The following is a 14925-nucleotide window of genomic DNA, read 5'->3' as shown; positions in this document are numbered from 1 at the left end:
CACAAATATAGTGCAAGTAAAATACATAAATGAAGTGCACTGAAAGAAACCAGATCAGCAGGCATATTGTGAAAATGTTGCTGCAGGGGAAGAAAAGGATATAATGAATAGATCATAGTAAATGAATAATATATGTAAATCAGCTATCTACTGTAGTATTCAGGTTCTTTTCGGGGGAGGGAAAATTCCATTTAGGACTCATTCACTTTGATATACAAAACACTAATAGGTTACTAGCAGCTACATCACAAAATATGCCTCCAATTTATTGTTTGCTGGCTTTCTTCCAGAGGTCAATGTTACAACAGGAATAATGCATAGGGACGCTACTTTGCTCTTAATCAAACAATATTGTCTCCTGGGTGAGATCAGCCAAAGAGCTTCTTGTCTCCTAATGTGTGCATGCAATGACTTAAAGGTTTCAGAGTAACAGCCGTGTTAGTCTGTATTCGCAAAAAGAAAAGGAGTACTTGTGGCACCTTAGAGACTAACCAATTTATTTGAGCATGAGCTTTCGTGAGCTACAGCTCAGAAGTGAGCTGTAGCTCACGAAAGCTCATGCTCAAATAAATTGGTTAGTCTCTAAGGTGCCACAAGTACTCTTTTTCTTTTTGCAATGACTTAAAGACACTTCCACATTCCATTGAGCTAATAGGTATTTTCTAAATCCTGCAAAAGGATGGTGGGATTTATTCTATGGGAAAATGAAAACTAAGGAATACATTGAAGTGAATGAAAAACAGCACTGAAAGCTTGGAGAGATTTTCAAAAAGTATATACTACAAAACATGAAGAAAAACAAGGGCTCCTCCTCTGGCAAGGCATTGGACTCCTTCAACTCTTATTGCTTTGTACACGAGTTGAAAGTGTTTAGGACCTCATCTGTACTGGAACCTAAGAATTACAACATTTGAATCATATACTGCTCAATGGGACTAAAGATTTTATCCATGGAAATAATAACCAATTCTGTCCTAATTCACACCCTTGCAAGTCAATGGAATTGCAAAAGTCCAAGGGAGGGCAAAATTAACCCACATATATATGTATATAATAAAATAATAACCCATAAGAACCTTAAAGATCTGTTTTATTAAATAGTTTTTTTGTAACTTGTAGCAAGACAATCAGTAATTGAATTTTTACAATTAATTGTGCATTTTTAAAATAACTAGCTCACAAATAATTAGTAAAGTTTAATTAATTTTGCAATTACTTTTTTTCTCATAGCATTCTGAAGTTCTATTTTCTCCAGAATAAATTTAATCCAGTCTTATATTCTTTCATAACCTTTTGTCTTTTGAAATATTTTGTCTTCTCATCATTCTATTAGTAAACAATAAATATTTTAAATTAATATTAATGAAAGTGTTCTTCAGGCTTGTGGTCAGCATTCTAAGTTATATATCAAAGTGAAAGCAATAATTCCATAAATCATGCAATTCACCCTATGTGAATATGTATTTTTCATTAATCTCTCCTTGTCCTTATAGTTGCCAATCACTGTTATCATTTCCAAGTAAAAGAACTGGAATATTTGGCATTTTCTTGACTCCTGTGTGACCTGTATTAGTACTTGCTCGCAAAGCTAAAGAATTTCCAGACTAATTAAACAGATTCTTAGCCAAGATTAAATTTCTCCCTAATATTTTGTATTCCCGATGAAAATACATTTCTTCTACTGGAATGCTTCTCCTCGTATTTACATACTACATATTTCAGCAAATTCCAACATGACATGACAAAAAGAAATGGTGTTCCAAACTCAGTTGCTTTTCATCAGCCATTTCCCAAGTTTGGATGACATTGTACAAGCTGCTGACTTGATCATAAAGCTGGACTCAGAGAAGTTGAGGATAGGTCCATTAGTAAATAAGTATGTGTTTTAACTAAGAAATTAAAGGACAACTTACTGCTGAAGCAAACAGAACCGCCAATAATTAATTATTTTTCAAATGCTCTCAAAACTTCAAGACAACACAAACTTCAGTACAGCCATACACATTACTTACCACTTAAGTGAGAGTGCAGCAACGAATATTAACCCCTATAGATAATAGGCATTACTATATCACAACATCATAATAATTAGGAGCAGAAAAAGATGCTGTAGTAAACCCAGGCTTGATTCTTTCCTGTGACAGAACTCCTCTTAGCACATTTAGGGGGGAGGGGATAAAAATTCCTGATTCTTAGGGCCAGTCACAGCCCTAATTGTTATAACAATGCAATATAGGGGACTATATTTTCAAAAGTGCCTAATGATTTTGGGTTCCCAGCCTCTAAGGGGACTGAGTTTTAAAGAGTGCTGAGCACCCACACTTGAAAGTCAGGCCTCTTTAAGGAGACTCAAGTTGAGCACATAAAACGTGAAGCAAGCCAAATCATTAGGCACATTTGAAAATGTAGGCCCTGAGCAACAAGCATTGTTTATTTATAGGCTGTTATCAGTATAAACAACAATAGCTTCTTTCACCTCCAAAGTAGTAGGTGTCTCCTGAATAAATATGAATAGGTACAGCAGCATGAGCAGATGAGGTCACATCATTGTCCACCATTAGGCTCATACGGCTTCTTTTGGCAGACAAGGAAACGGAATGCCATTGGCCATTATTTAATCCAGCACCTAGGAGGAAAAACAAGAGTAAGCTGAAACACCTACAAGTACAATTTGTTAAACTAGTTGCTCTTCATAGGTTTTAAATGGAAGCATATGATAAGCATTTAATAAACTACAGTTACTCAGCTATACAAAGAAAGAAAAAAAGAAAGAGGGGCTATCATTATGTTATGTGAAAACATAGAACCTTCTTCCATTCCTTTTCCTTACTTTTGGTAGTTAAAATACTTTCAGTGGATGGCAAGTGATGTTCCTAATTATCAATATTACATCTCTTTAATGTTAATGCCTATTTTTGTGTCCTAACTGAGTAGGGTCTTCTGGAAAGAAGCACAGAGATATAATTTCATAATTAAGATTCCACAGACCCTGCAGCTCACAGAACACAGCGAGCAGCTTCTCTAACCATGACTAAATGAACTCTGTAGTAAACCCCCCAAACCTGGAATGAACTCCCATGACCCAGCTGCTATACTTAATACTCTAACAGAAAAACCTGGCATGCATAATGGAATGAATTCTCCATAAACACTACACCAATAGAAAATGCCCCCTCTCAGCCTAAGAAGGTTAGTTAAGACAAAATCATGGTGTCTGATACAGTACTTTACAGATAGCACACAACATTACGGCAGCTATTGCCAGGACAGTATTTAATCTTTGAAAATCAAATGTAGCCATTACCTTGAAACCCACAACAATATCAAAATGTTGTAAATGCTGGAATAACTAATGCAACTATCATGTGAATGTTAGAATATTTATTTTTGTTTGGTTGTCCATTTTATAGGGACTTTGGGGATGACGTCTTGAGGTTGTTCACCAGGAGATTAGGCATATAATACTAGTTGATATTAACTAGAGTTGCATAGGTGAATATATCAGGTAACAAACTAAAGCCCCTATCCAGAAAAGCTCTTAAGCATATTAACTTTAAGCACATGCTTAAGTGCAGTTTGGAATAAGGATCCTCTCTTGAATCAGGACCAAATGATGTAGCCCCTGAAATATTTAGGGCTCTTTTCTTCACTTGTATACTCTGCAGAGAGATTAGATTTGTGTGTTATTTGAGTAACTGGTTTTCCTATTGAAATGTCATTTATTTCTACGGAATGTAGAATTTGGTGTGTATTCTGGGAAAATTGCAAGCAATTAGAACCATGCATTTATGCTAAAAACGGAGAAAGGAAAACATAACAAAAAGGAAGAAAAGGTTCAGATGGCCAAGATACCCATCAGAGAGGATTATTTAAAGTATTATAAAACAAGCACATAAGAGAGTTTTAACTTGCACAGCAGCACACATTGAGCATATAAATCTCAGTTTCATAGACCTTGGCAGAATGACAAGGAGTGTATATCCACATGGATAAACTGTGTGTGAAGAAGATCTCTAACATATTGGACACTAACATGTTGTTTCTTTACATTTGACTTATGTATCTTTTATCTTTCCCTATTTGTTTTTCCATTTCAACAAGCACATTTGTTGTGGACTCTAAAAGGAGAAATTTATTCTCTATTCAAATTATAATTCTGCTATACTCCCTCCTTAGGCGGAATCTCAGGAAAACTGTGGCCTATAGATTGTCTTGTCCTGCCCTGATGCCTTCTTGAAGAGGAATCCTTTCCAAAACTCAGTGCCAGAGAGCAACAAGGGTTCTTTACTGCTGTTCTGCCAAAATGCTGACAGTAATTCTTTGGAGCAGTGATGTTCAATGGAAAGAGGGTATCTGAAGATCTAAAGTGTGATCCTTCTTACTTCCCAAGAAAAGCGAAACAAAATATGTAAGTGGCAGATTTGGTGGCTCTAGCAGTAGTTAGAAGAACTATAACATGGTGGCACCCACGTTTCATGAGCACCCCGGAACCAGGTGTGCGTCTGCACCTGTCTCAGTCTGTGGTGACTCATCAGAGATTTCTCAAGGGTTTTGGTGACTCCAGCTATGTGAGACATAAACAAACACACCCCTTCAGGGTATGAGTCAGAGGGTACGTCTTCACTACCCGCCGGCTCGGTGGGTAGTGATGGATCTATCGGGGATCGATATATTGCATCTCGTCTAGACAGGATAAATCGATCCCCGAATCGATGCCTGTACTCCACCTCAGCAGGAGGAGTAAGCGGAGTCAATGGGGGAGCCGCCGCGGTCTACTCGCTGCCGTGAGGATGGCCAGGTAACTCGAACTAAGATACTTCGACTTCAGCTACGTGAATAGTGTCGCGGAAGTTGCATATCTTAGTTCGAACCCCCCCACAGTGTAGCCCAGGCCCAAGAGGGCCCTTCTGGTGTCCTCAATGCTGTCTTAACACAGTCCTGACCCTGGTATCAATGGTTTTGCCCTCTCTGGGCCCTTCTAGTCCCAGCTCTCCAGCTGGGCCACTATACAGTTCAGTTCGCCTTCTGGGGGGTGTATCAAAGTCCAATATAGTCTAATCCCGACCATCTTTGGAGTCTTCAATCTCCTTTCTGAGGTTAGTTCAACTCCCCTCTCTGGGATTAAGGTCACTCCATCTGTAGCTAGTGGGTGGGATCCAGGCCCACCTACTACTCCAGGTCCCAGGCAATGGACCCTATGAAGGGCATCCATGTGCTGCTGTGTCCCCTTTATCTCTTCACTATGCTGCTACAGACCCTGAGCCACTTCCCTGTGGCCCCAGCACCTTCACAAGTGCTTCACCTTTACTGTAGGGCTGACATCTTGTGCTCATGCCCAGCAGTGAGCCAATAACTCCTTCTTGCTTCCCCAGTCCCTGCCAGTGGTCCTCAGCTAGCTGGGAACACCAGCCTCAGCCCTTAAGCTCCCAACAGCAACTGACCGACTCTGGCCCTGCAGCTCCATTTACGTGAGCCTGCTGGGCCCTGATTGGCTGTCCCTTGCAGCTTCTCTTTATTTGGCTGCTTCCCGTGCAGCCTCTTGAGGCCGCTTGGAGGACTCACCTCCACAGCTCCTTTCTGGGACTGGGTGTGGTAGGAATCACAAGGCTGCTGCAGTAGGTCTCAGTGCCTGGTCACAAGCATAAATAACATTATCTTGCAGGATAAACTGATTTCGGAATCATCGTCTTCAGGAAAACTTCCTACTAATGATATTTACAGAATGTGCTATTTTTCTCAAGGGAAATATTAGAAGCCTTAGCCCAGATTCTCCCTTGTGTTGCCACCATGATAGATACAAAGCAGCACTAAAATAATTGTACCCAACCATAGAAAGATCATCCCACTATAGCGGGATCCTTTGGTAATACAGAACTGTCACAGCAACCACTGTTCTTCTGTTGCCAGCGTAGAAGGCATGGCTTGAGCTTCCCTACACCCTAATGATTTCCAGCTGACAAAAAATCAAACAAACAAACAAACAAACAAAAAACAACCCTTGTGGCCATTGGCAGCTAGTGTAATTTACAGCAGCCTTCAGGGGGTTGACTTAGTATAGGGTTGTTCCAGAATAAAGGGAGTGCAGGAGTGCCTTGGCTACTGGCAACTTTAATATTTGAAACTGGACTGGACGAGGCACTAGAAAAATATTACTCTTATGCAGACAGTTGTTATGCAACATCATGGGGTTGGATTTATATTGACGTATTTAGACCAGTGGTGGGCAACCTGTGGCCTATCAGGGTAAGCTGACTGCGGGCTGCAAGACACTTTGCGAACATTGACCATCTGCAGGCATGGCCCCCCACAGATCCCAGTGGCCGCAGTTTGCCATTCCCGGCCAATGGGAGTTGTGGGAAGCTGCAGGCCGCAGGGTATTATCTGCCCACCACTGATTTAGACCTATCAGGTGTTATTTTCCATCTCTTCCATGATATTCTTAGTACTATTGCACAGATAGAACCAATCACATGTATCGATGTGTTTTATAAACTTCAAATAAAAAAACACCAAAAAACCACAACTAGATAAAACAGTTCTAAATGTAAGTCTGTTAAACTGCTCCTGAAAACAACTGAACAAATAATGCAGAGCGTTTCTATCAAAGAAGAGCTAAGTATGCCAAAACATTGGATCATTCAAATGAAGATGTCAAAGGACATAAAGTTAAATCTAAGAAAGAATGTTTCCCGTTTCCCAGGAATTTAATATGTTCCCTTACATTACCCATTGTAGGGCTGCCCTTCAAATGACAGAACAGAACATAAACAGCACATATTCTACAAAACTTGTGTTCATCACACCACATTTTGATAATGACCAAACACAAATTTTGAAAACAAAATAATGTCTGCATATAAGCCATTTTTCCATTCATCAAAGAACTGCATAAGGCCTTGTAGGCGTAAGATATCACAAACGAAGAAAACATAACAGACACAACCCCTCGAGGTAGCTCAAGTCCCTCAACATGTCATATACCCCAACAACATGTTGAGTTTTCCTTTTGCCACTGCCTTGTACCATGCTGGGCTGGTTTTGAGTTCCATGTCTTCGTTCTGACTGAAACAGATTTACAGTCTAACAAACTACATCAGCCTCTAATCCTTGGTGTGGCATGCAGCCTCAATAAACTTTCTGCTCTAATAGGATTCCATTTTCAAAATATTATAAATGAAAATCACAAGTATTTGAACAATGTGCAGATTACAGAATGTTCTGTCACAAAGAGGCAGCCTGCATGAATGACTAAAGTAGAGGAACTAATTTGGTTAATGGGAAATGGGTAATAGAACTTTCGCAACACCATCTACTCATGTTTGGCTTGTTTACTGTAATTTATTGGGCATACATAGAGATACCCAAAGTTGTTTGGAGATATAGCTCATCTCCACTTTGGACAGAATACCATTCAGAAGGCTGCTATTGGAGTTGGACACCCATTTGGCACACCCTGGAGTAAGGACCTCCATAAAGTATCTTGGTTAGACCTGGATGCTACAGAATGCCATTGGGAGAGGTAGAATGAAACAGTCTAGAGAAAGTCCTCCATTGCAGATATGGAACTAACCTGATTAATGAACCGAATTAATGTATTTGTGTAGGAGGGGTAGTGTGGTGCTGAATGTCTGCAGCAGAGGCCAAAGGGCCACCAGTGTAGATTTTTCTGGTGGAAATTGTATGATTTTTTTTTTGCTAAAATATATCGATGGAGTTTTGACACGAAACATTTCACAAAAAACAAACAAACAAAAAGACACCCCCCCCATACACACACAGCAGGAGGAAAATGATTATTTTAATCACACTATTTATCACACCAGTGTAGGGAACGAAGCCCTTTTAAAAAAATCCATATATCCGTATAGATAGTTAGGTAGGCCACCAACATGGCAGTATCTGAGTATCTACAATTACACTTTCTACAAAATATCACCCAGAGTTCTGTGTGAGGTCACCCATGACAGAAGGAAGATAACTCTCTACACACACACACACACACACACACGGCAGCGTCCATGGCTTATAGTAAGTAATGAAAGACTTTGAGCAGGTCTAGAAGATAATAATTTGTAGATTAACCTGAAGTACAGCATCTGAATGTAATGGTTTTAAAAATCATTTAATTAAAAATTACATTTTTAAAAAGGCAGTGCACATTAATAAACTGGGTAGTAATATCTCAGACATTCATCCACATTGTAACTCAATTTGGACTCATCATTGAACACAAATTAACTTTGTTTCATTTCTTCCTTTTTTCTTTAAACTGTGTTCTATTGCTTTCTGAACATTTGATGACCAACTTGTAAAAGGGGCTACAAAGGAAAAAAGATATTAAACAACCCATCTGTAACAGAAGGATTTTGCTTATTATAACTTAATCACTCATGAATTTAATACACCATTCTCCTTTTTATATGGCTCAAGAAATCTTTTAAAAACTCATGGTAATGAATTCTGAGAACTGTGCTCAAACTAATATGCTCTGATTTAATTATCAAATTTTGTATGTGTGAAAGCCAGGTCATAAGTCTTTGCCTGTAGGGGAACAAACCTGTCCAACCATCCATAATTTAATTACTCAATCTCCAAATGCAGACTTGATTTGCTTCAGTGACTGTAGCAACAACAACACTTCAAAAGCTCAAGAAGAAGTTCACTGTATGGTTTTGTTAGATAACTTCCTGCTTTAGGAGAGAATAGGAGTTGTGGGTTTGTTTATTTGTTTGTTTAAGAAATGCATTAGTTTTCTGCATTTGCATAGACAAATGTTATTCCATATCTCAGACCATATGGAGGGCTTGTTGTATTCATCACATAATAAAGATAAATCACATTGTGAGGATTTTCAATCAATTGGGAATATGTTATGTATTTTTATTGCCACTTTATAGTTTACTAATTTGTCATACATACATGTCAATAGTCTAGTTAGAAGTCATACTACCTTTAGCAGGCCTGTTAAAGTGACATTGCATTGAAGCCATTTCATTAACATATATCATATAATTGAGCTGTGATTGAAACAGCTTCTGAAGAAGTCTAATATATCACAATAAACTACACATCATTGCCACTTTTACTGTGGAATTAACATTTTCTGATGGTGAGCCTGGGGAAACATGTTAGTAATTAAAATGGTGATCTCTGTACATCATTTATTTTAGTTTAAAACACACACGGGACTGATCCTGCTCCCACTGAAATCAATAGCTAACCCCCCATTTACTTTCAATAAGAGCTGGATTGCCGTCTTTATGCAAATTTCAACTTTGCTTATTACCATTACTGGCATGCAATCTTTTCCTGAATTAAAATAATCAATTGTTTAAAAAATCCTATTTTCATCATTATAGACATGTGGAGAGAATGAGCTGTAGAGTTATATTTAATATTTCCTCTCCCCCACCCCCAGGAATTAGCATTCTGTATCATCTGGCATAGATAATGGAGAAGAGGGATCACATCACAGACAGAGAGAAATGGAGTGTTCTCGTGGACAGGGCCCGGAGCTAAAATTCAGGAGACCTCGGTTCCATGCTCAACTCTGTTGCTGACCTAGTGGGGGTCTTTGGGAAAATCTGTTTCACTGATTGCCCTTTCCTTTGTCTGTCTTATCTATTTGAACTGTAAGCTCCTCTGGGCAGGAACTGACTCCTACTACGTGTCCACCCAGTACCTAACAACTTTAAGTGGGGCCTCTAGGCATTACTGTAATACAAATATTTTTGTATAAAAAGGAATCACAATCTCCAGTGAGAACATTGCCAAATATTAGCTTCTTAATAGTCTAATAGGACAGTAACTGATTTCACTTTCCCAGATGGAAAATAAGATAAGATGCTCAAATTCTACAATTAAGGGATTCATATAAGTACTTGCAGATTTAAGGCCTATTCTGCAATGCATAGGCATGCAAGTAGTTTGTTTCCTGGGATATTTGTCAGTAGTTTGAAATGTACACATTTGAATGTATGTCACAAAAGGGAAAAAAAGACTGCTTTGGAAATCTTCAGGTATAATATTCACATGAACAAGGATTACTCACATGAACAAGAGTTCCCGGACCGGACCCTTGGAATGGATCATTGATCCAAATATATTAGCTGACATGACACATTTCTGCATAGAAATCCATTTTCTGTTACCTGCAGTGATGTCACTCTGTGCTTTTCCTGGTTTATAGATGCTCATTTTAACTTTCCCATCACTCAGATAAAGGAGGAGACCTCCTGAAGTCTGGTGTAGTTTACTGGACAACAGAAGTCCCTCCTTGTTCCAAGTGCGAAATTGAAAACTGATGGACACTTCATCTTGTCCTGATGTGCCAGGCAATGCTAGATAGCTACTGGCGCTCAGAAAAGTGACAGGAACCATCTGTGGCTCTGAACAAGAGAAGGACATGTTGCCCTGAAAATAAATAAAATAAATGCAGCATTAGGGAATGTTCTGAGAAAAACAGTTCATTCCACATGTAGTTGCATGAAATTATGTGTGGATACCACACCACCTATGGTTCATCATGACAATGAACAAAGGCTAATGTTCATATTCATTTTGGATGTTTTAGTCCAAAATTCAGGTAGGACTATGAATAAATAAGAATATCAGACATCAAAAGAAACATTCACTAGGTTTTCATCAGAGCATAGAAGCCAATTCCCTCCTAGGCAATCATAGGGTAGATAGAGACCTGTGGCAAATAAGGTAAGATACTGGGTTATACACATGACAGAATGAAATCCCAGGGAGTACACAGAAGTATTCTGTTTCTGTTTTATTTTGGACTCAGCATCTAGGAGCTTCAAGAGCTTAGTAGGACTTCCAGATGCCAGATAAAATTCCAATGGTAGCAAGAGCCTGCTATGAGGTTTAAAGGAGATTAAATGCTTACAGGGACGAAGAGGTGTTGCAGAGGGGCTGGTTAGTGCTATATAGTGTTCCATATTTAGTTCCTGAGAAAGTCAGTTTATTGGACTGAAAAACAATCTTTCCAATTCAATCTGATTTGGATTCTGCACTGAACTCACTCTGGTGGGTGGGGAAATGCAGATATAATTGTAATTCACCCAAATAAGAAGCACAATTTTAGTAAAGCAGATGACTTCATTGCACATTAAGCAGTAGGGCTCTTTGTCTGGCTTGTTGGAGAAGGTGACTAGAGAGCCAAAGAGTTATCTGCTAATGGAGGCAGCTCCATACCAGCGTCCCCACACTGACCCATCCCCCCACCACAGGTGACCAGAAGAGAAGAAGACTATTTATGCCAACATCTGTGCAGTAAAAGCTCTCTTTTCAGCTGCACCAGGCTGAGCAGCACCCAAATAAGAAACATAAATTTGGTAACGCAAAAGGCAACATACCCAGTTGGCAAACAGGGATCTTATAGTACACACAGTTATAACAAGTGCTACAAGATATGTGCATCAGAATAGCAACAGCAGATTTCCACAGATTTGTGACAGAGCTAGTTAGTGAACATTTTACGACTCCTTGTACTCATACAATACGGACTATACGATCTAAATACTTGCTGGCATCTTTCAAGCTGTAAATAAAAATCACACTATATCTATAATGGCTAACAGATTTTTTTTCCAAGCAATTAAACAACATTTTTTTTCTGGTTGACACAAACGACCTTTCAATTTTCTAAGGTACATACAACTATGCTCTACCAGTGGAGGGCTGTAACATCTCTTTAAGAAAATATACATCCCCAAATCAGTAAAATATGTTTTCTTATGAAGAATCCAGAGTGAAACTGGAACACACACTTACTTCTGGCTTTGGCAACAATACATTATGTCTAGACAGCAACTAGATACCCATAGCTGGTCTGTGCAAGCCGACTTGGGCTCAGAGGGCTTGGGCTGCTGCATGTTTCATTGCTATGTAGATATCTGGACCCTGCAAGGTGAGAGGGTCCCAGAGCTTGGGCTCCAGCCTGAGCTGGAAGTCTACACAGCAATGAAACAGCCCCGCAGCCACAGCCCAAGTCAACTGTGGATTTTTCTTTGCTGTGTAGACATACCATAAGTTTCTCTGTTCTGTTTTTTACTGTTAGTGGGGTTGGGGGAGGAAGCTCTCTGTTTATGAATGCAACCACAGAAAGATGAATAGTAAACTGAGTTGCCCCACAGTGAAAAAGCAATCATCAGACTAATAAAACTTGTTAAAAGCTAAAAGCTTTACCATCTGCAGAGTCTCCTTTCACATCATTTGGACAGCTGCCTGATACCATATCAAACTAGCACACTGCCTGTTTAACAGGAATTCTGTGGTAGCACAGATTTTCTGGCAGTTTTACAACCCGAAGACACTTCCTAAATATTTTTCAACCAGAGTAATACAGCAGTTTATATTATTTGAGATTAAGCGGATGTAATTTCTGATCTCTTGATCAATTATTCTGAAACTACTTCTTACTAAACAAGTTCCCATGAAGAGGTGATCAGAAAGGATATTACCTACTTATTTCTTTTTTTTAATCATTTTTATTGAACTTCTGGAATGTTTTCAGAACAGGTTCATGCAACCAGTAAAACAAATTAAAGCACGGAAGGGCTCAAATATTCCAATTTATGGGAGAGACAGATGAACTGGCCTTATTGTTTAACCATATTTTGGCCCCCAACTCAAAGAAAAACATTTTGAGGTTGGAAACGTCATTTATTTATTATAGTTATTTTCTTTTTCAATTCTTTGCGTCTGTCTAACATTGGAAGTGGAAATTCCAAAAACCTCAAAAAAAATAATGCTTGTGTGATATTGCCCTGAGAAGCAGCCATAATTATAGCAACCCTTGCAAGGAAGCGTGCAGTAGTGAGTTTTGCAGTCCAAATTTCTGGATGCTAGAGGCTTGGATAGGTCAGATAAGTTATTGAAACCAAACCCCTAACTGGTTGGGGTTTGTCCAGTCACAGCTCTTGGTTGCACCATGGCAAATCGATTAAAACATCCCAGGCTAAATTATATCTCTTCATATACAAGGCAGTATAAGATGAGGAAAAGCAGGCAAATGCCTAAGTGCTGCAGAAGTAGCCTATGTGAGACAAAATGCTCCTGCGTGCTGGTGAGGAATAGTGCATTTGCTATTTGCCTTTTTTTTTTTTTTTAAAGCACCTTCTGGCATTTGCTAGGAGGCACAGCTGGTGAGGACATGGCCGCAACACTGCTGTACTCAGATAAGCCTCTCTACAATTCTATGTGATAGAAGCAGCACTGTCTGGCCTCAGCATTCCCAGAGCACAAGTACCCAAATACTGTCTGCCTCTAGGAAAAAAGAACTGAGGATAGAAACCCTCAAGCTACTAAAATTCACCTGGAAGCAGCCATATTGTAGCCCACATTTCTTGATGTAGACTGTGACTTGATGTTCTATGTATCAAAGGTTGCGAAGCTTTGGGTTATTATTATAGGACACTTGAGTGTGACTTTTTTTTCCAGTAGGAATTGCTTACCATAATGTAGATCTGAGGTTTATGTCTCTTTGCCAGATCAATAATGTTTACTCCATTGTAATAAAGGTTTTCAAAACACCCATGAAAGTTCTTGAGTGGTAAGGTCCCTGATTTTCCAGGCATTGGGATCCCTCCAAAGCTGAGCTTAGAAAGAGAAGAGAAATCAATAATACTATTAAGTAATTTTCTGAAAATCTGCTTGCAAAGCTGATGATAAATTTTAACAACAGTATTTTAACAACAGCAGCAGACAGAAACTGACCAATTGTGAATCAATCTATTTTTTTAGCTCTTTGCTGTCATCAAATCTATTAGCTTAAAATATAGCTTTACAAAATGTAGACCATATAAAAATATATATGCATTAAAAAATAATTTAACCTTAGAACCTGTATTTTCCTGAAGAGGCTCTTCAGGAGTTTTAGGTAAAAAAAAAAACAAAAACAAAAAAACCCTCCAGGCCAAGAAAATGTATCTTACTTTCATAACTCAGAAAACCTTTAAATGTTCGAAGTAAATGGCATATATAGCACACAGCAGGAGTTCTCAAACTTTTTCATCGTGTGAATTATATTTTAATATAGAGATTATTTCTTGGACCAGTTTATCCTTCCATTTTTGATCTTTTATAACATCCTTGTAACAACTACAGCAATCATTTACATGAAAAAGTAATATTAGAAACATGTTTATGCATTTTTAGCCATCTTCATGAAAAAAAGTATTTTATCCTTTGAGGAAAGATTTAATCACACTGTGTGCTATAACTCTTCATTTTGGGCTAGATCCTACACGGTGCTGACCACTCTGGCTTTGATTCAATGAACTTCAGCATGCATAGGCTTAGCTTTAAGCATCTGAATGGTCCAGTTGAAGTAATAGGATACTCAGTGCTTAAATTTAAGTATGTACTTAAGCACCTTGCTGGATTTAGGCAAGAGTGTTCAGCACTTAACAGGATCAAAGCCCTTTATCTCCCCCATTCATCTGTTTTGTTTCTTTCAAAACTGAAAATAGGAGGGGAGTCAGCATTATATGACCAGCCAGCACTCCACAAACCATCAGCAACTGCTCCAGGGACCAGAGTTTGGAAACCTCTGCAGTACATTATACACACTCCTTTACAGAAACCTGTAATTTGCAGAAATGAGAAAGATGTGTGGAAGATGTGAGACTCAGATGCTTGTTCATTGTACAATTTCTAGATTTGTTGTCAATGGAACTTTAAAACTAAACATTTCAGAGATGGACCTTGTCAGGTGGATTTTCTTTGACCACACCTTGTAGTGTGATCTTTGGGATGGGGGGCCATACCTCCTCATATGTTTGTACAGGATTTTGGATGTTACTAGAAACCACCATAAAAATAATAATGAATATAAAAGCATAAAGATGATCTGTTGACACAGTTGTGCCGTTATTGACACAAACTGTGACCGTATAGATCATTGTTGCGACC

At 38.7% G+C, this 14925-nt stretch overlaps 1 protein-coding gene across 2 annotated transcripts in view; it reads right to left on the bottom strand.

Annotated features, from left to right (window-relative positions):
- CNTNAP4 (contactin associated protein family member 4) overlaps nt 1–14925 on the bottom strand; it is a 305669-nt gene that overhangs the window by 90930 nt on the left and 199814 nt on the right. For both annotated transcript variants that reach the window (XM_074953126.1, XM_074953125.1), the window contains exons 7-9: nt 13467–13610; nt 10152–10413; nt 2477–2626 (exon numbers count right to left, since the gene is read on the bottom strand). In XM_074953126.1, the coding sequence (XP_074809227.1) occupies nt 2477–2626; nt 10152–10413; nt 13467–13610 (556 nt within the window). The remainder of the gene's footprint in view (nt 1–2476; nt 2627–10151; nt 10414–13466; nt 13611–14925) is intronic.

Source organism: Natator depressus, chromosome 5, assembly GCF_965152275.1.
Source record: "Natator depressus isolate rNatDep1 chromosome 5, rNatDep2.hap1, whole genome shotgun sequence".
Classification (NCBI taxonomy): domain Eukaryota; kingdom Metazoa; phylum Chordata; order Testudines; family Cheloniidae; genus Natator; species Natator depressus.
Note: the sequence above shows the minus strand (reverse complement) of the source record. Positions and strands in the feature narration are given on the sequence as shown.